At 35.8% G+C, this 22658-nt stretch overlaps 2 protein-coding genes across 2 annotated transcripts; both read right to left on the bottom strand.

Annotated features, from left to right (window-relative positions):
* Nucleotides 1-7713: 7713 nt before the first annotated feature.
* LOC135689264 (CDK5 and ABL1 enzyme substrate 1) lies at nucleotides 7714-22627 on the bottom strand. The gene is made up of 11 exons (XM_089110170.1): nucleotides 22085-22627; nucleotides 21032-21115; nucleotides 20431-20521; nucleotides 19988-20090; nucleotides 18490-18596; nucleotides 17860-17966; nucleotides 17105-17138; nucleotides 16626-16688; nucleotides 16223-16259; nucleotides 15439-15509; nucleotides 7714-8977 (listed from the first exon to the last, which is right to left on the bottom strand). The coding sequence occupies exons 1-11, from the start codon at nucleotides 22597-22599 to the stop codon at nucleotides 8753-8755; spliced, it is 1437 nt and encodes a 478-aa protein (XP_088966296.1). The 5' UTR covers nucleotides 22600-22627; the 3' UTR covers nucleotides 7714-8752.
* LOC148959550 (uncharacterized) lies at nucleotides 13919-14809 on the bottom strand. The gene has a single exon (XM_089110174.1). It carries the CDS (start codon nucleotides 14642-14644, stop codon nucleotides 13919-13921), a length of 726 nt encoding a protein of 241 aa, XP_088966300.1. The 5' UTR covers nucleotides 14645-14809.
* Nucleotides 22628-22658: the final 31 nt, after the last annotated feature.

Raw genomic sequence — 22658 nt, 5'->3', positions numbered from 1 at the left:
TGATGATTGCCATCCAGCTTGCATAACATGCTTTCATTTGCAACAAGGACCTTCTTTCATTTCCAATTTCAAGTTTGATTCTTTATAGAAACTTCCAAACCTGAAATTACTAATTGCAAACACAGCAAAATTTGCCAATATGTCATAAAATGTTTGCTTTTTTCAAACCCATTTACAACAAAATTTGTATGATCGCAACATCTTCTGTTAACTTCTGTTATTCTATTTTCCAAATGCCTTCACGTATTTGCAAACTTAATCAATTTAAATCACTGCAACAGATTCTGTTCTGCTATATCAGCTGTCTTATTCAAGATATGCATGGAAGGTTTAATATGTCAGTTAAGATTTTAGGAGCTTAATTAGTAATTAAATTATCACTGCTAGAATGAATGAATAAACGAATGAAAGACAGAGGAAAGATGGAGTAAGATATGTAGTGAATGAATGAATGAATGAATGAATGAATGAATGAATGAATGAATGAATGAATGAATGAATGAATGAATGAATGAATGAATGAATAAATGAATGAATGAATGAATGAATGAATGAATGAATGAATGAATGAATGAATGAATGAATGAATGAATGAATGAATGAGTGTATGAATGAATGAATGAATGAGTGAATGAATGAATGAATGAATGAATGAATGAATGAATGAATGAATGAATGAATGAATGAATGAATGAATGAATGAATGAATGAATGAATGAATGAATGAATCAATGAATCAATGAATGAATCAATGAATCAATGAATCAATGAATCAATGAATCAATGAATGAATAAGTGAATGAATGAATGAATTAATTAATTAATTTATTTATATATTTATTACTTAATTAATTAATTAATTAATTTATTAATTAAATAGTTAGTTAATTAATTAATTAATTCATTCATTCATTCATTCATTGATCGATTAATTAATGAATAGCTAGGTTGGGCAAGATGTCTTTTGTCAAACTGATCAACATGTACGGCATTTTCACGTTTGTAGCACAACAATTGTTATCAGTTTGGCACTAATCGAGGAATAATAAAAGCATGGGGGGTTGCAGTCCTCTAAAGATAGAAAGATACAAATCGACGGCAAATCGTAGGGTAAATTCCAATAGCCTGGCAAATGATGGTAAACACCTAAGACAAACCCCGCCGGTATCTTATTGCTCGTATGATTTTGATACAATGCAATAAGATGAGAGAAGCTGTCCACGACGTGACACTTTTTGTAGTCACGTTTTGAAAAGTTCTTATTACTACTGATATCTTTGAGGTAGTAACCTGTTACATGAAATTAAGATCAGTATTTTGCTTTCTTGCTCAGCATTCGATGAACAAATACCGCTCTCAGCCACATGGTGTATGCTACTATAAGTTAATCATCAAAATGAAAAGATCAGCTACAGAAATCTAATCTATGGTGAGTGTTTGCATTTTATCAAGAACTGCAAAAGATCTATAGTCCTAAGACCTTGTTCAAGAATTAACTTCAAGCGCATTTTTAAATTGAAACACTTTAGTGACAAAAACAGCAATATCGCGATATCAGGGATGGCTAAGCTCGATATGTATGTCACTGATTTCTTTTGTCTTCTTTATACTAACACCACCCCCTTTCCCCTACCACCACCCATCCGGAATCCATCCATGACTCCCCTGACTTCCCAATCGACTCTTTATAATTCTCCATGCAACCTCCCCCCGTCTCCATACTGAATCGTGCTTCCCAGCAGTGGCGGTTATGCGCAAAGTTTCAGGAGGGGAGGGGGGGAATTAGTGTGAAATTTGCCGACTTTTACATGGCCATTGGTGTGGCTATATTAGTTATGATTATATGTTAGTTTCAATTAGTTTTGAACAATTTACAAAATTTGATGTGATGAATTTCATAGCACAGCAAAAATTAAACATTCCTCTTACCGCCCTTTTCCTCAGTTATTACTTCCTCGAATTTGATATAAACTTAAAACAATTAGTTAACTCAAAATAAGTTTTCTTTTTCGAATCCTTCTAAAACATGATATTAAATTTCAAATTTTCTAAACTTGTTTGTAGTCTGTTTCAAAGCAATTTTTTGAGAATATCCTTATTTTCAAAAGCATCAAGTGAGTTATCGTACAAAATTACTAGCAGAATAAGGATTAAAAGGAATCAGTATGAGCCTCTTGACAGTAAGGAGCAATTTTACAAATACTTTGACAAATTCATGATGAGATATCTCTTACATCAGTCTTTATCTGAATTATTTCAACTCCAGCCTCTTTTCTGACATGTTTGCAAAAGAGTTTCTGTGGACAAACTGAAGATTTACCGACGAATTCATGAAGTATTGGGGGTGTTACACCCATACACCCCCGCTAGCTACCCCCTTGTTCCTTGTAAAGTCCGGCTTCATGCATATACTGCAGCTCCATCGTTGCAGTTAAAGACTGCTTCACAATTAACTCTCCCTTTTCCCGCTTTCTTGTTGTTTTTGGAAGCTTTTGCACAAAATTATGTCTAAAAATTAGACAAACACAGAAAAGCCATTTTGCGTCTAAATCTAGTTTCTCAACTTGACAATATATTTGACCTATACTCGAATCGAGCCTGTATTACTTTTTGTGGAAAGGAGTGCTGTTGTAAACGAGGCTCCAAATGATTGAAGTATTCAAGTTAGAATTTTTTTGAAAATGACAAAATAGCAAATACCAGACATTGCCGAATGGTAATTTTGCTGACTTTTGGACTCCATGGGGGCAACTGCCCCCCTCGCCCCCGAATAACCGCCACTGCTTTCCAGGTCTTCTTAAACAGTAAATCAGGCTGCTAACTAAAGTAAAACCTTGCAAAGCTACAAAGCTATACTGAATAGGTTATTTACTTTTCAATATGGATGTTGTCAATGGAGTATTTAAATGATAGCAGGTTCTCGTTTGTCACCAGCCAGTAGCATACAAGAACATCGCACCACGTGGGTTTGTTTTGAAACTTTCTCGTGGAATCAACTTTTTCTAGAAAGATATACTCGTGTGGGATAGTTTAATGCATTAGATTTAGCTATAAATTTGGTGAAATCGTGTCAAGAAAGATCGGATCGACTGTGCATTGACAAAATGGACACCGATCCAGCAGTAACCCTCAGCCCGAGCATTTGCAAGCTTGGAATGAAAACGAAATCAGTTCCAAAGATGGTTGACAGTGAGACGTCAGTTGATTTGCCTTTAATTAAAGGTGAATATAATGGCCAGCAAAGTTTGGAACAAGAACCAGGCTCATCTTGCAACTGTTGTGGTATGTGCAGTTTTGCAAGCGGTGCATTGGAGCGTAGTTTTGAAAAGATAGGCAAATCTGGCGTTGGATCGTGGAAAACAGGGACTGTTCCAGAAGATGCTGTTGAAAACAGAGCTTGAAATGTCTAGGCAGCTGTAACATGATTTTGATCCGGCACCTTGAATTTGATCAAAGGCACAAGCACAGGATCGCACTTAGTCGAGAATACACAAGGCCAATTGAACTTAATGATAAATATAAAATTAAATACGCAAAAGCGTTTTACCAACCTAAAATTTTAAAGCAAAAATTCATCGTTCTGTAAGTTAAACAATGTTTATTAGTAAATTATCTTCTATTTTAAACATAATACGAAAATTCTTACCTCAGCGAACTCTAATGAAAGTCCATTTACTTCTACATTTATATAAAGACGTAGTATCGGGGATAATCACAAATTTTATAACTTCTAGTTATTTTCACATTTTACATGATTCATTGAAAAACTCTAATCTAATTCTAATGCAAATATTTGATAAGAACGACTGCTTTATTGATCTAATTGACAAATTAAGTAATCTTCCTCAGGTGTTGCAAAATTTATAAGAATGTATGCTATTTAGTTTAGATCAGCTGAATTATTAGCTCTGAAATTGGTGGAAATTACTGCTTCCTTGTCTTTCTGCTTGGAAAGTAATTAATTTGCTTATCTGCGAAGCAAATGTCTCTTTTAAGAGACATTTCTAGATTTATCACTCCCAACTGTCGAAAATTTCTCTTTTGTTCTAGAAATAAGCACTAGGCTTAAACAATTAAGATCTGCTATTTTACATAACAGTTTTTAAGGCTTGATAAAAGCAAGAAGTTTCGATTTAAAGTTAACAAGAATTAAGAGGGTAAACTCTGATCAGAAGATTTTTGCTTCGAACCGGTAAACTTTGCTTCGAACTCGGTAAAAACCAACAAAATGGTTCAGGTTCATCTCTTTCTCAGAAATATTTAATTGAGGAAGGATATTGGCACTTAGGCAAAGATTGAAGAAAAAAATATAAATAGTAGCGCTATAGATATTTGAAATAACCAAATAGTCAAAGAGGATGAAAAGGAGTTATTCAGTCGCTTATTCTACAAAAAAGCATACTTTAGAGTTTTGGTAATGGAGTCAGTGCACTCAATACCATATTTTTTCAAAATAATGCAGATAGTTGTTGACGATAATAAGTAGACTCGGTACAACGGCAAAGAACGTTACTTTATGAAGATTTTTTTAGAACCTGCTGAAGTAGGTCCTGCTTATTGTAATGGTAAAAGCTTGTTGATCTATACAAAGGCCTGACATGCTTCCATAAGATTGAACAATGGGGGCGAGGGGGCTAGGGGGCAAGGGGAAGGTGAAGGGATACAACTATAATACGGCTTGGTTAAAATGGAGTGACAGAAAAAGAAAATGCCAAATGTTCTTATAGATGGTATCAAAATGACAAACGATAATGAAAATGAATAGTTGACTAATGACACATACGCTGACAGGACGAATAAGTTGTCTTAAAGACCAAAAGTACAAAGAAATGAAGTAATCAATAGATAAAACGGAGCAGTATTAACCATCAAACGGTATTCCCCACAAGAATGACGTGCATGGTCCACCACATTCGGCTACACCTGGAATCGACAAAGGTCATCAGCGTCTACCAATTCAACTTTAATGTCATCTCAAGACCCTGAGACAATGTAAACTATATCAAGTCTATCTTTACACTCTGTGGATATAACTCTGGATATAGGATGTAGGAACATGCAAATTGATGTTAAATGAAAGACTGCTTTTGGCTCATCCTCGAGACATATTTACCATAACGCCAAGCACCAAGATTGCTGATTTTTCTAATCATGCTCTTATTCTTGCTTGACCTTGGTGAGCTCAGATCACCAGATTGGCCATTGCTGTCACTTCTGATCCTAGATCCTGTGATAATTTGAATCCCAGCCTCTTCCAGTTCTTTTTTGTTAGTCATGTTAAAGGACTCGTCGAAACTCTTTGAAACTCTCGTGAAAGAGCACAAGTTGATACGTCTTCTCTGTGCTTACAACTAAAGCCCATTTTGATAATGGCGCCCTTATTATAGAGAGCAACACTGAGCAAATGCCACTTAAATAATAGACGCAGAAATGTTGACTTGCTTCCATTGACCATCCGCATTTACCTGCAATAAATTTATAGCACAAACTACATCTGGATGAACCAGTATAACCTGCCTTTATCGATTATTCGGCTGTATCATGTCATTCATTTCCTGCTTTCATACTTTCTGCGTGGAACCCGCAGAAATCGTAATCGCTGCATGCATCTTGCGTTTTTCGTCATTATAAGCATAATGTTATGGGCAGAGATACATGCTTGGTATATGCCAAGGTCGAAAATTCAAGCCTTTGACGAAGCTGACCATATGGAACATTAGTTCAAATTTTCAAAGTTTGCTTAATCAGATTTTTGCTTATACGGGAATAATTAAGAGAAAGAAATCTTTGAAATCAAGAAAATCTGAATCACTAATTGCCAGCCTTTTGACTGTATCCTGTAATCATTGGTTTGAAAGTATTTTTGCTGCTTTATCAGTAGTTTGTAGAGCAAAATAAAACCTGATAGCTTTTAGCTCTCAACTCATCAAATCAAAGGGCAAAAAGTTTGATTAAAGTTCTATGAAGTGCTGACGATAGGGAGGCTTCAGGCCTTCCTGCCTCTTGTGCCGGCTCTCTGGTGTCCGCTTGTTTCCGTGACGTCACTGCGAACCATTGTCACTGCTATGATTTGCTTGACATTGGCATTCAGAAACTAGGAGGTGAGGTTTTTTGCCAACTCTCCTTTATAAACATGGACAGAAAGAATGTCTACAATGAGGTCTAAAGTATTGTGATAATGAAAGAAGCATCATTTATTCATCAGTTTAGCCTCTCTTCCACAAAATGCAATTGACAATTCTAGACAAGGCGCTCGTAACAGAGCTGGTAATTAGAATGTATGCAGCCACCATCAATGGAATAATAGCAAAGCTGCCGGTAGCGAGATAATACTTAATCTTACTGTTAAGAGAACGGTGTAGAAAGGAACTACGGAGCTACTTCGTGAAATATGTGTGTGTGAAAGTATGTGAGTATGTGAAAGCTGGCCACAATATTCTAAGAAGGGGCTAGAATCAGTAATAGTAAGAATGCATTGAAGCAAATGAATTATCATTGGTTGTCGTTTACGCTATAAAAATTCATTCTTTCATTGACACGGCCTGCATATATCGTTCACTTATCTGTGCAGCGTAAGTCAGTGGCTCACTGGATATGCAATAGAACAGAGTTGTGTCAACAGATACCTGCAATGAAGATATGTTTGTAGAACTCACTGTGGCGGTAGGCTGCCTCGCATTGGGGTTCTATGCCGTATATAAATTGTCTGACAATTGCATACTGATTGTTTATCGTCGAGATCGAGATAGTGACGTGGCTACGAGGCATGGAAGTAGAAGAGGTCATTTCTCATTTGGAAGAACAATACGAGACGCTATGTCTACGCTTAGAGAACATGGATCATTGAATGTTAACCTTGGATCTCGCCAAGGAGGCCCGATTAATGGTACACATAACTGGAGCATCAGCAGATTAGCAACAACGAGAGGCAGCCAGGGATCGACTACTAGAGACTTGCCTGTCACCTCATAATATAACAACAGGGAACAGTCGCAATGAGGAGTTTACATTGAAATAGAAATACTTATCGGTTTTCACTCACATTGACATTAAGCAGAAAACCGCAAAAACAAATGAAAAAAAAATTAAAAAAAGGAACTTAGTATGTTAACTCATCGAGTACAATGTAGTATCTTCTTCGCCTGTGCTTTACCTCATTTCTCTAACTTTTGACCTGACCTTTCCTAGTCTGGTAGAGATTTGATAGCAAGACCTTCCCTATACTGTAAGATGTGATAGCAACTTTATCAATGCCATTATTTTTTACGACACGATAAGAGGCCGGTTAATGAGTCTTGAGTCTGAAGTGGTTTCCAGGCTATTACTATTCGCTATCTGTCAAGATATTCAATCTATAAACAAGTTTTTAACGTTTCTGTTTTACATACGTGTTGAGTAAGTTGTGTTTATAAATCTGGTATTCTTGATCTCACATTGCAATGAGACTGCCAAGCATCACCTACTCTGGTCCTTATTACTTCATTTCTGTCCAACGCCACAATTCTGAAAAAGTTTGTAGAGGCAAAATATCTCAGCACATGTTGGGGTAACAGGCATGGATAGTTCAACGGCAGACCTAGAAGATATGGGGTATGAAATTTGACTTCATAGTATACATTAAAAAATCCCGCTTTTTCAATCAGGAGCATTGAAAAGTGAAGATTAGGGTTGAATGGTGTTTGTGTCATGGCTAAGGTTGGGCTTAGCGTTAATCCGTTGCAACAATCAACTAAACGGATATCATCAAAAAAGTAAGTAATTAATATCATGTAGTGAATATTTTTCACTCTGGATCCACGAGTTTTGCTCTGACAAACATTCACCCCCCTTCCATCATCTACAGTGCAAGCTTACGTTATCGTAAATAGCAGAGATTTTCACATTTTACCGGGCGAAGAGGAGAATGGGGAAGTCGAAAAGGGTGAAGTATTTAAGGATTGTCCGTCCAGTATTGTTGGCTCCAAACTCGCCGCGAGATATGACAAAACAAATTAGAAGGTTTCATTTTTTCAAGAAATTATGATTTCGTTCTTGTCATTTAGAATTACAATTATACAAGCTACTGAATTTGTTCTACAAAATATCCTATATCCAAACTCTTAAAATATACCTGTGTTAAAATTTGATATTCAACCGAAGAGACTTTTAACCCATCAACAGTGTGCTACCCGATGACAACATTTGAATATTAAAGATATAGTTTACATCAGTTACAATTTTTGATATTTGCTACTGATTCATTTTGCTTTAAATCAACGTTTTTCCAAAAAGTTTTAGCGTCCATCCATGATTTGGCTATTTTAAATTGAAGCAAGCATACATTTAATAATTCTGTCAACATTTCTACAACGAGGAATATCACTGAAAGTAAAACAAATGGAGAATTTAATATGTATGGAAAACGGAACAAAGAATCGTATTACTTGAGAAGGAGAAGTGGTGCTTTTTCTATGAATCTTGAATATATTTGCTTAATAATAATTCAAAAAAGTAAGGCGTTTAGCAAAAGTTGAAAGCAGAGACAAGCAATATTGTTGACTTAGGCATAAAACTCAATAATTTCATCCTTTGTGATTATCAACATATTATCTGTAAAAAATGGTTCAAAAAGAAGAAACGATTTGGGGAATCTTGAACTACTAGGTTGGAAGACTGCTAATTCAATGCTGAAAAACTTAAACTGCTCAATGTGTAATGAATCTGTATCCTGATTAAGTAACCAAGTATTGCAACGAAAGAATTAATCACAGCTTCATTTGACTTCACTACGATTTCGATAATGATTAAAAGACGCATGCTGGTTGCGATAACTGTTCTTGTTTCGAGACTTTAAGATTGAACGCATAGTTTCCAGCCTCTTATACATAGGATTAACCTCGCTTGGAGGTAAGCACAATTGGAACTCCAGCGCTATCAGGACCAAAAGCTCGAAATGCAGCAGCTCCTTGAGATTCAGACGAAAGCGGTCGACAATGCTCTAAAGAGAGAGAGAGATGGTTATCATTTAGATAATAAGAAAAATGTTTCTCCACAGTTGGCTTTCAAAGATACGATGTTTACATGTTTTTTATATAAGAAATCTGAACAATTTTTTTGCGGTACAGAATTTGAAAATGGCTTTGAAGAAAGCAAACATTTTACGACATACTAAAAGCTTTTTCGTCTGACACTCCTCAGAGCATAAAACGTCAGAATAGGTTCCGAAAAAACACGATGGAAAAATATATACCCAGTTGTGGATCGAAATAGGCCAATCAGAAAAACGCAAGCACAAGACCGGTATAGTTGACCAATCAGTGCCGCGAGCCTAAAGAAAAATCACCACTGGGGTCCAAGACAGAAAACGAACTCCTTCTGTCTACACAATGGCGGCTTTTTCGTTTTTATGTAGATTGACTCCAAAACTGCTAGATTTTTTTTTTTTTTTTTTTTTTATATATATATTCGGTATAAAAACTTACACAACAAATTACCTAAAACAGTACGTACAAACTACTAAACTACATTACAAGGACAGAACCCAGGAGGAGCAATATAACATGACTGCCCCCTGGGATATGACATGTATATGAATATAACTAATAATACTACATATATATAAACTAGATTATAATAATACATACATGGTAAAATACAACATATACATAAACGGGAAATACTGCATAAGTAGGCATACAAAACTATATGAAAAGAGACTTGGTGGCAAGGTAACAGTGACCTTATTCGAATCTACCAGTTGTGTGAATATATTGGAGAGTTAATTCGATTATATTTCTGTTGAGGTTGTTTGGGAGGTCTTTATCGCCATATAATAAAAGTTCTATCAAAACCTCATTTGAAAGATCGTTATATCCTAATGATTGTACTAATTCAAAGACTCTAGCGAGAAGATTTCGTCGTTCAATTTCAAAGGCGGGGCAGAGCAACAAAAAGTGTTCCGTAGTCTCGATACCATCGTTGTTAGGGCACATTGGGTTTATGGAATCCCTAAAATTGTGCTTGAATTTATGAAAGCTTAATTTGCTAAGACCCACTCTAATTTGAGTGAGATAGGATAAACCTATTGGGTCATGAATCCCAAAAACAGAGCTAGCAGAAGGACGGATTTTGGAGATCAACTTTTTTTTAAAGGAAGTAGCCGATGGTGCAAGTCTAATCTCCTGATCTAGTTCATTCCATTCAGCCAGGCAATCGGGATAGAAACTAGACTTGAACTTTTCTGTTCTTGCTCTTATTCGTCCAATGACGTCACGATTGCGAAGTGGGTAATGCGACTGTTGAAGTATTGGAATTGGATCCATTAGATATGCAGGTGTTTGATTATTCATCATTTTGTAAAACAACGTAAGGCGTCTACTCCGGCGTCGGGAACTTAACGATTCCCAACCAAGCTCGGCGTATATCTTCGTTCGCGATGTCCCCCTCCATGCTCCTGTGATGGCTAGAGCAGCTGAGTACTGAACGGACTCAAGCTTTTCCATCAAACTTGACAAAATAACATTACCGCTGGATTCACATGCTTTGGCTGGAATATGATAGATCACATCTCCGTATTCAAGGTGAGGTCGCACATAGAGTTTGAATAGTTCGTTTAGGGTATGTCTGGGAAGGAATTTGGAGAGATGTTTCAGAAGACCGATACCCTTTCTTGCTTTAGAGATCGCTGCTTTGATATGAGCCGAAAAAGAAAGCTTTGAATCCAGAATAATACCTAGATGTTTATGTTCATCAACTTTTCTCACTGGTATGTTGTTAAAACGAATCTCTGGATGGTTGATTTCAATTCGTTTCGTCGAAAAAGTTAATTCAACAGCTTGTTTGTGTGGATCGGGGTTGAAGGACATTTTCCAATCATAGGCCCATTGACTTATCAATTCAAGATCATGGTTCATGTCATTGGCAGCTGAGTTTGGATCTTCCACAACGGTGAACAGCGATGTATCATCAGCAAAAAGCTTGATATTACACTTCATACCAGCAGCTAGATCATTGATATAAACAAGGAACAACAGGGGTCCCAGTATAGAACCCTGGGGTACTCCCGCCGAAACATCTCCCCAGAGAGAATTCTGTCCATTTAGGACAGTTCGTTGTTTTCTATTCTTCAGAAAACTTTCAATAAGCAAAAGTAATTGTCCAGTGACGCCACAACGTTTTAGCTTATAAATAAGGCCGTCATGCCATACCCTATCGAATGCCTTAGAGATATCGAGAAACACAGAGCGAACATCAAGTGGAGGATTACAATCAAAGGCTTTAAAGATAGTATGGGTGATTGAGATTAGTTGGTTAATCGTTGAGTCACCGGGACGAAAACCTGATTGATTCGGATTGAGTAACTTGCATGACACCAGGTGAGAATATAAAGGATCGTACATGAGTTTTTCAAGAATTTTTCCAAAAATGGGAAGGAGAGAGATTGGTCGATAATTTCCTTTAAGATTTTTCTCGTTTTTCTTGTGAACTGGCACTACATTTGCATATTTCCATCTTTCGGGAAATACACCCCGCCTCAAGCAGTTTTCGAATATAATTTTTAGAGGAGTAACTAGTGCAGCATCGCTTAACTTTACCATTCTGACTGATATTTCATCCCAACCATGAGCTTTATTGGGATTTAGAGACCTTATAATGTTAAGAATCTTTTCCTCAGATATAAGAAACTCGCTTATGAAAGAAGAAGGAGTTGGAACATTTAGTGGAATTACGCTATCTGTATCAATCGTCGTACACTGGAGAAGGAAATAATCATTGAATATCTGCGCCTTTTCAGTGAAATCCGTTATAAAAAAACCATTTTCTAAAAGAGGTGGTATTATTGGAATCTTAGCTTTGTTTAGGACAGTGTTAATTAAAGACCAATATGTTTTACTAGAAGTCCCAGGGTTGGCTAAGGTGTTTCCTGCTCTAAGGAAGAAATTGCGTTTGGCATCCTCAATCAACTTTGAACCTTCGGATATCATTTGTTTCATTCCTTCTAGCCTGTCATTTGGTTGACCGTTTTTTATGAATTTTCTATAGGCACGATTCTTTTTCCTTAGGAAGGTTTTGACCTTATCTGTTATCCAAGGTGCTTGATGGGGTCTAATCGTTTTAACTTTGTTGGGTATATAATTTGAGTAAATGTTTAGCAGAACTTCATTAAGTAATTCTACTTGCCTATTAGGACACGTCAAGTTGCCAAGGTGCTCTCGCCAGTGAAACATTTCAATGCTTCTCCTAATGGCAGTGAAATTTGCTTTGTCATAGTACCAAATCCTGCGTTTGTAGGGGAGTAGTTTTGCATTTGAAACAGATAGTTGTCCATAGATTATTTGGTGATGGCACTGGTCATGCAAAGAAGGATGGACACCAGACTCAATAAAGAGGTTAGGCTGGTCAGTGAAAATCAAATCAATACAGGATTTGGAATCACCCATCAGATGTGTTGGTTCTGAAATTAATTGATGTAAGCCTAGATCAGATGTTAGTGGCTCGAACAACTTTCCCTCATTATTCTCTATATCATTTTCCCACCATTGAGTTGATCGACAGTTAAAGTCACCCGTAATAATGACACAAAATGGATTTTCAGCATGCATTTTGGATAACATAAGCTCGAAATTCATCATGAAGCTATCAAATTCAGTCTGATTCTGGCTTGGACTTCTATAAACAACGGCGAAAAAGTACTTTTTCCTATTTATACGGATCTCATAAACAATGCATTCGGTTAGGGTCACTAAGTCAGAACGATTTATTGAGGGGAGAGAATCTTTTACGTAAAGCCCAACACCACCTCTTTTCACATTTTGTGGATGGTTTGCTTTAATGAATGAATAGCCACCAAGTGCGAGACCATCTTCATTAACGGTACTATCAAGATGAGTTTCTACAATGGCAATTAAATCGTAGTTGAAAACCGAGTTATATGCTTCAATGAGTGATGCTCTTAAAAAGTCATACGCTGCAATACTGTTCAGGTTCCAACAGCAAAAATCAAAAGTTTCTGGACCAGGATTCATTTCAACATCACCACTGAGCAGGATGCTCCTAAAAACCAGCCACTGTATGTGAAGAATGAGATAGATTATGCAAGCAAGGTTAAAATAGGCATATCGGGAATGAAATTGCTCGAGAGCAAAATATTTATGTCGAACAAGGGTAATGGCAGCACGCGGGATACGCTTGAGAAGTTCAATAGTCACATAAAATATTATCCTTGCAAATTGATGCATGCGAGCAAAAAGGAGGAAGCAACATAATTCCGTTGCCACGGAGTGCAATGCAAAAAATTGTATCAACAGCGCAAGGGGAAGAGCGAGGATCGAAATTGCAATGAAGCCATAACAAAAACAAAATAACTGAACGACTTGGACAAGAACTGAAGTCGGCCTGTGGATTTTGCCCAGTGGGGATGATATTTGAATGGACACATGGAAACACCCTATTGTTGCTCGCCATTGGTTCAATTCAACCGGCATCGTCATGCAGAAATCCTCTCGCTGGTCCTAAAGGGCAATAATTCACAATGTAACCACCATTAAAAATGCCTACAGAAGTTAACGGACAAAACAAATTAACACAAAAGGCAAAAGATACAAACTCAAAAGTATTAGCGAACACAACTAGCATTTAGTATCACGAGGGAAATGAATCGCAGTGAGCTGGGAATTACACAGATCTTTTTGTACAGCATAGTTTGAAAAAGGCAAACGAGAAACTGTGATAATGTTACCTTAGATAATCCAATGGGACAGGGAGGGCCAAAAATGTAAAGTGAAGAGAACACTGATGTTGACTAGAAGTCTTTAGAAGCTGGATAGAAATTTTAGATTAATTTCATAGCCAAAAATCCGTTACTTTTATAAAACACAACTAAAGAAGCCAGGGATCGTTCATTCATTGACTCAACGGAGGCGAGTCATGGTTGCAGTCTTCAAGTATTTCCAAGGGTTAAAGCCTTAACATCATCGATGCTTTCGAAGAAGGAGAATTTGCCTTTAAACTTAACACGGGGCCGACAATTTACATCCGCGAATGCAAATGAGTCGCTGTACTCCTTGAGTAGGTCGTTAGCTGCGTTGATTAGGTTAAGCCTTGGCTTCGTCAAATCTAAACGAATCTTGACTTTGCTGGACTTCTTTCGTGCACGATAAACGGCAGTTCTATGTCGCCATGTTGTTAATCTAACGATGACTTGCTGTTTTGCTTTCCCATCTCTTGATGATTTTGGACCAATCCGATGGGCGCGGTCAATTACCGTGTCTGGTACGTCAACTCCAATTTCTGTAAAAACGTGTTTAACTTTTTGCAAAACATCTTCACTTGTCTCCTGATTACTATCTTCAGGGAATCCAATGCCGTCAATCCTTAAGCATAACCTGCGAGAGTACTGTTCATGGCTTTCTTGGTTTGATTTCAAGTGAGCAATATGACTTTCCAAAATGGCGTTTTTGGATTCCAAAACATTGATGTTTGTCTCCAAGCTTGTTATTTTCTCCATCATGCTGGTGACTAAAGCCATTATTTCTTGTTTCATTTCAGTTATGTCTTTTTTGTCGGCAAGATTATGGAACTGTTCGTCTAAGTAAGATTTTAATTCTTCGGATACCACCATATTTTCATTAGGCCCTGCCGATGAACCTGCACGCGTTTTTACCATAGCACAAAAAAAGTAGGAAAATCATTACCTTAACTTCCAAAATTTCGTTCGGACATCTCTTGCCATATTTAAACCATACTTCAAGATGTAGCAAGTATATTCATTGAGTAACCCAGCTTATAATTTGTCTTTTTACATCGCGACGAAAAAGCGTGACTGTTCGATAGGACTAGGTAGCGACGAAAAAAAAAAAAAAAAAAAAAAAAAACTGCTAGATGGAAGGACGACCGGGCTCTGCCAATTATCCGAAACATGTCGTCATTATAGAGTTTTGCACAATATAAGAAATCCGCAGCTCAAATTTTTGAAAAAGACTAAGATTAATGGAAATAACCAGCCAGGTTGAGAAATTAGAAACAAATAGAAATAGCCGTAAATTGACTTGAAAATGAAATGTCAAAGTGTTTCAAGACTTAATAATTCGTAAAATGACATTTCACTGTTGCTTGTAGCGGCTCAAATTGTATAAAATTATAAAAAAGTGTATGAAATGACATGTTGAATGTCTTGTATAAAAACGTGTATTACTCAGCGAATGTGAGTTGAGTGGGATAATGAGGTGAAAGTCACACAGTTAAATGTCACAGTCACGTATAACATGCAAAAGCATAGTCCTAAAAAGTGTTTATCCATAACCCAGCAATTGAGCCAACGTTCCTAAGGATCAAACAGTGCGATAAGTCTGCAAGTGGACGTTTTTCTGCCTTTTGCCTCCCAGCATTACCATAAGCTACAGATTATATGTAAGATATACATGGATTTGTTTCAAAATCTGGACGTATTGCTAAACTTACCTCAATCACAGATGAAATTGCTCCCTTTTTAATATCACCATTAAATTTGGATGCAAGCAATACACAGGCTCCTGCGGGAAAGAATATCGAGAGCTAAGATCTTGTTGATAATATACATTCAGTACCATATTTGGTTGTTTGTGCTGAACAGTAAAATATATTGTATTGAAAGTCTGGAGTAGCTTTTCTTTTGCCTCCTACAAAGAGCTCAGCTGCAACATTGGTGAAAATCTTGGAGTAAAAATGAAATCGGATGCTATTGAATAGGAATAGATGCAAATGTGATTAATTGCAAAACAAAGAGGATTTCTACTGTCTTTGACTCTGTCATCAGGCTTACAGTCATAAGCACACAAACTGTGGAAGTGGCGAAGATCTTTGAAAAGAGGCATTAAAAAGGCTTTCCTCAAGAAAACACGCAGACCAACAAGCGTTCACATATCTTTATGCTAATGATCAAACTCATTTGCCTCATTTCCGTGTATGCGAAATCGAATGTCCAAGAAAAGACAATGAAATGACGTAATAAACCATTCGGAAAATATTCAGCCAATAGATATCTTTAGATAAAACATCAGTCAAATATCCTGTTAAGAATTCGTTAAACTTAAGAGGCATGGGAAGAGTGAAAAAAAGAGAGCATAGGTTTGATGCTCAAACAATTCCCTTCATTTTATACAGGTTAAAGGTTCATACATATGTTTTTCAACCTGACCTTGTGTCTATTTTCTGACAAAATTACGGCAATATAAAGGAAGATACAAAGTAACTCTGAATAACTCACCAGCACAATATTTTCTGTTAAGCTTCGTTATTTTCTCCTGCAGCGGAAGACGATTAGGGGATAAATATCCACTTTAACATAGTTCACCAGGCTATGAAACAAACTTTTTAAACAATTCAGAATTGTACTTGTAAAACTTTATCAAGAAGGTGTATTTTCGTAAAAACTAAACATTTGAACAATTGATCAATTTAAGAAAACAAAAACAGTCTTTAGATAACCTATATTTATAAAAGCAAGATTTCTAACGAAGTAAGAAAATAGCTGATTATTATTCATATTCTTTCGGGTAGTTTTCTAGACAACAAACAGCAATGATTATTCCAGTATTTTCTATAAGTGGTCCATCCTCACCATTGTAAACTGTAAAGACAGCTTCAAGGAAAATTTAAAGCAATATTACCTTGAATACAAGCTTTTCAAAATAAACATGAGAGCAAGCAATCGTAGCTCGATCAATGCCACACTAAAAGGAAATTGAAAAGTTCTGAATGATTCTTTCAATCATTATCATAGTCATATACATAAACAACATAAATTAACTTTAAACAATTCAACAGATTAATAGGATAAAACATAGAATATATGATATACTGCTGCTGTTAAGAGAACCTGTAAAAGAACTTAGACAAGGCTATAAAGCATGGTTTAAGTGCCTAATTTAGAACAGGCAATGAGTCAAATGGTGAACATCAAATTGAGATAAGGAGGAATATGTTCAAGCAGTAGCGCTCAGATTAGCAAATGATTCAATTGCAAGAAAGGAAGAAAGTAAAAGAATTTTTGCAAAAATTTCGAATTATGAAAGTGTTTTGAAGCAAAATATATAGCTGCTGTTTTAAAAAGGAAAAGAGCACACACAGGCAGACAATTGTTACCCACCTTCATTCCTATCTCGAACATGTCCATTTTGATGCTAAAAGAAAACTGTAAGTTGAGAGGAGCTAAACTCGAAAAAAGTTAGATTAATGAAGTAGAAATTATTTTGCTAGCTAGAGTTGGACACAAATGCAAGGTAGTTTGAGGACAGAGGGGCTACAGCCCCAAAAAGGTAATTTTCGGAAATTTGGCTACTTGATCAGATTTCGTAAAACATCTCATCCTTAGCCCTTTCCTGGATGGATATCAATGCTCAGAAAGATAATAAGAAATCATACATGACAAGGAGTGACAGATGGAGTGGCAAGGCTTCTTGTATTGGAATTATAGGCAGTATGTTGCACTGTTCATTAGCTACTGTTTGTTGAAATACGAGGGTCATTAACTAGAGAATGTGACAAATTTGTATTTCGGAGCAATAGCATGTAGGAGACCTGCTTTGCTATGAAATATAAACTCACTGAAATAGAGAATTTTATTCATTGTTTCGGTAAACCAATAAACAGCATGACACTGCCTTTAAATCAATATCCCTTGTTGCCAGCTTAATATGACAAATGCTCTTTTTACATTAGCCCAAACTGTCATCATGAGAGATCTTGATACATTGCTTCATTGCCATTCCGGTCTCATTTCAGGTATATCCATCTCTTAAACAGCTATATGTATTAATAATGGTATTTTCTTCACTAATTTTCTCGTATTAACACTTTATAAACAACAAAATTAAAAAGCACAGAAAAAACTTGATACCATACCTTCTCAACTTAGACAAAGTGATGTTGGTGTTTGGAAATTTCTCTTTGAATCTTTCATTAATATCTTTTTTTATTTCTGATGGTTTTGCATATTCAATGACCGAGACCTGAAATACAAGACATGTTTAGCAATCTTTATAATCTCACCTTGGGATTATTCAATTTAAAAACTAATTTACAAAGTTGACTGAAAAACATATAAATGTAGCAAAAACAATAATTGAGATCAAAATCTTTTTGCTTGCGGTAGGCAACAAGAAAATCAAAAAATTCCTACATAGCTGCTTAGATAAGAGATTAGTGACTGCTTATTAGTCTGAAACAAGGAAAAAAATCACATGCACAATTCTTCCACTCACATTACTTTCAATTTGCATATCAATGTAAATTTATGAGTGGCGGTTGAAAAGAACTTTTTAGTATTGTATGTTTCCACTTTTTGATGCTATTATTGAATTTCAGCAAACCCAAGGCTTACTTGACAATCATTGGCTCTAAACAATTAAAACTAACAAAGAGTTAAAGAACAATGTGTTGCAATTGTACACAAAAGTATGCTTAAAAGCAGATTATGGATTAAATAAACTGACAAACATGTATAAAACAATAGGAATAAAAGGTCATCCCTACCGAATAGCCTTTCAAATTCAGCACCTTCCTGTGTTTACCAGAAGTCAGTTCCGGATCATCAAGCAGGTATGGATGGTAAGGTTGATAGACAAGAGAATCCGAAAAGTCTTTGGGAAAATGACTTTGTATCAGAAAGGAATTAAAGATAAAAGAAAATCTGACAGAAGCTTAAGAAAGACAAATGCAATGTTTGCAAGAACGTAAGAGCAATACATCATATTTGTGTGAATGTTACTTATAAGAAGCAAATGGCTAATTATATCTTCTTCTTTGCTTTGGACAGAGAAGTGCTTTCGATTAATGTGCAGTTAAGGTCTTCAAAAAATATTTTACTTCCTCGCAGCAAGATAAACAATTCAAGATTTCCTGCAAAGCTTTGACAATGTTTCCAGCCACTGAAAGGGATATTTGAAGTTGCTTGATTTGGTTAAACATTTGTCCTTAAAATAAACTGCCATACTAAAAAAGAACTCATTCCTGGTCCTCAATTTTTTATAATAGCTATTCGAACAGCAATAATTTTGTTTATACTACATTAAATGATCAAGAAGAACATGACAAAGCACAAAACTCATAATTTGTTTTCAAGGTTAAAGTTAGTAGATCTTAAAATCTATAATAACTTTGATTAAATCTCATATCAATACTAGCAAACTAGATGGAAACTAGACTTTATTAGTATTGATGTATCCTACATCTTGCTCTGGGTTTCTGTTTGCTGCTCTTTTTAAGGATCAAAGCTAGTGGTTCTTACAGCATGTAAGAATACTATTTTATTTTTCAGTGGCTAAAATTACTGTTTTATATCAGGGTTGGTGCTTGAGGCAAAGAGGTAAATGCCAACACGCTTACATTCTATAAAGCAAATGGACACATCAACACAGGGTTTGAGGTATGTTCAGCTTCAAATGATGTGACAAGATTGGCTGTCTTTAAGTGTTTTACATATATAGAATGGCTAATGTTAAAAAGAAATAAACTTTGTTTTAGCTTGCTTGAATTAGATTAGTAGCTGAAAATCATGCCCGAAAATTTGGTATAACAAATGCTGATAATATCAGATGATTGTATGTTAGTTATGCAGAACAAAAATTATACAGTATGTGTGTATATCACAAGAAAACTGAGTGCTGTAAAAAGAGTGTAACAAGAATTTAATGTTCATATTGAAATCAAGCAATGGAGATTTCATGCTAAAAACTTATCAAGTTTCGTAGCAGGGTAAAAAATGAGTTTTTTTCCTAAATCAAACAATGACCATAAATTGTGTCATTGTTCAGGCAATACAAGGGCTGATGCACAGAAAACCCAAAATCTTTTTCCTGAGACAGGGACTTAGCTCTAAAAATAATAAAAAATTTTAAGCCCTGATTTCATTCTAAGTTCCTGATTTTAAAATGGATGTCAGTAAGATCTTAAAATTCTAATCATTAACAATTGTGCTCTACAATTACAAATATATAGAAAGAAAAAACAAAATTTAGTGAAGTTCATAAACCTCTACTTTGGTGCAAGGTTGTATCATCTGTTCCATCTAAATGTTCTGTGAATCGTTTCTTTTGAAATAAAACTGGAACCAGCAAGTTGTTGTATGATACTGACTAAAATTTGAATTAACACAGAAAAATATAAGTGGGATTTAACTGTACATCAAGTCACTGACAAAGGTGTGGGCAATTACATCATTTAAACGTTTTACAATAAGCATAAAAAAGAGTGACTTTGGATTTAACAAATTGATTTGTAATTCCCTTTCACCTAGCATCCAATGGTAGCTTTCAGGACACTAAAAAGCTATGCTTTATGGAGCAGTTTTCTGGTCCTTGCTGTCGATCATCACTGGTAAAATTCTAACAATTTTGAGTGTTTGTAATGACAATGAAACAAAAATTAATGTTTCAGTACAGCGCAGGCATATATGATAAACTTTGGACAAATTACTTTTTTTGCACCTCCCACTTCTACACCCTCAATTGCAACTGAGCTTGCCATTCCATGATTTGCAGTTCCAGAGATTCTGTTTTCCTTTGCACTAAGAAACATAGTGGATGAACATAAAATAGATTTTATATAAGATATATTTATATACTTAACAAAGAAATGCCTCAACACTAGGTATTTCATTGGCGAAAAGTACATAAATTATCTTAAGCATGGCACTTGAGAGCATGTGTAGCATGTGTAAACTATTAAATGTACGTATGTCAATTATCAAAAGAAATTTTGCTTAAATAAATTAGCATTCCATAGAATCTGCATTATAACTTTAGCACTAATTTTGCAATTGAATTTGACAATGAAAACAATATTAGCTTATGCTAACATTGATCCTGTTAATTTGTTTTGAAAGCATATCATTTGTTGTTCATATTTTTGTTGATAAGCTAACAATGACATTTGGTTCTGTTTCAAAGTTAAATTTGAAAGAAGTTTCCAAGATATCAAGAAATCAGCTTTCCGATGTGATCAATATGAGAAGATGAATAGTAACATTAAATAGTAATATGTACATTTGCTGACATAAGTATAAAAAAAAACTCACATCTGACTATTCTTATCTTGTCTTTTGTATGGAACTAATGATATTGATCCAAAAGGCAACCCATTTTGACTCACAAGTACTGCTCTGAAAAAAATGATTCAGATAAATAGTTGCAACTTAAAATTAACTACCTGAAATAAAGCTGATGTAGCTTAAAAATACTAGATCTTATCAATACTAGGTCAGGGTCATGTAAAGAGGTATTTACTAACAAAGACATTTTTATGAAGAGAACTTTGCCTATATTTTACCTACTGCCAGAAATTTTACTAGCCAGATAACCAGAGTGCATACAAAGTGCAGGAAAATTGAGCATGAGGTAGTTGTAATGCCCTTCTAACACCTTTTAACTACAATACACATTTGGAGATAAATGATAATATTTACAAATAGAAGTACATGTACTATTTGTTTTAGAAGGGAGATGGAAATCATAACAACGTTCGAATCCACCCTCTCTTGAAAATTATTTTTAAAAGGTCATAGTGGAATCCATGTAGCCTATATCAGAGACTAACGATTTCCCTTATTCCAGCATGGACTAACAATTTCCCTTATTTCTTTTGTTTTTTTGGCATACATCCTGTGTGTGATTTACATGGATTCCATCCTTGATCCAGACTGGAAATGTTGTCTTTTGCAAAGACAAATCATACACTGTTAGTTATTTTTCAGAGTTAATTATGTTGATTGTTATTTTCTAGGGAGTTTGTATGGCTGATTTGTAAAAGTGAACATATATATGTGTAGGCAGGCAATATATTGCGGGCACGCAGCAACGTTTCCAGTCTAGCCCAGGATTGCATAAGATGCTGCATGAATATGTTTAAATACTTAGGTCTGAAATACACACACCCTCTTTTTTTACTAGATCTTTAATTTCCCTGATCTTGCTCAAGGACACAAAGCAGGTAATTTCAAATACCCTGCTCCTCTACTTCCGTTTTTACAAGACAGGTGTGTGCTGATCATAACATACCTGCACTTTTACTTGCAACATGCCTGCACTTTTACTTACAAACAACAGAGGAAACAATTACACAGCAAAACTACCTTTTATCTCCCATATGTCGAACAATTTTAGTAAGAAAATGGTTTGTATCGACCACACGTATACCAGAGCTCTGCCTTGAGATTAAGATCTGTTGCTTGTCTTTCGACGTTACCGAGGTGGTGTCGCTGGTAAACGATTTACTTTTCACAATGTTACAGGGCTCTGATCCGGAAGGCAACGATGTATTCTCTTTGAATATATTTGTAGATGCTACTGATGTACTATGATGCAAGTGCCCTTTATTTGACGTTGGTAAAGCTGATATTAGCACTTTGTCCTGCTCCTCATCAAAAGAGTCTTGGTGCATAGTTCGCCAGGGCCTAGACAAAGCAACATTGCGGTCATAATCGGCCCCTTTATCCGATCCTGTAGGAATCCTGAACTTAGATTTGCCATCTAAGGATATATTTTTCAAGAAAAACCGTGCTGCTGTTATTCTCTTACTAGGTTTAGACCGTCTCGAGTTGCTACTTTTGCCCGTAGTAACGTCCCCACCATTGCAACTGGCGGCCATAGCCGCCTACAAATAGCTCGCTACCACCTTAACTTTCGGCTTAAAAAGGATTACCTTAA

This window comes from Rhopilema esculentum, chromosome 9 (assembly GCF_057945365.1).
Source record: "Rhopilema esculentum isolate cy_ngs chromosome 9, ASM5794536v1, whole genome shotgun sequence".
Classification (NCBI taxonomy): domain Eukaryota; kingdom Metazoa; phylum Cnidaria; class Scyphozoa; order Rhizostomeae; family Rhizostomatidae; genus Rhopilema; species Rhopilema esculentum.
The sequence above is the reverse complement of the archived record's forward strand: the minus strand, read 5'-3'. Positions and strand labels throughout refer to the sequence as shown.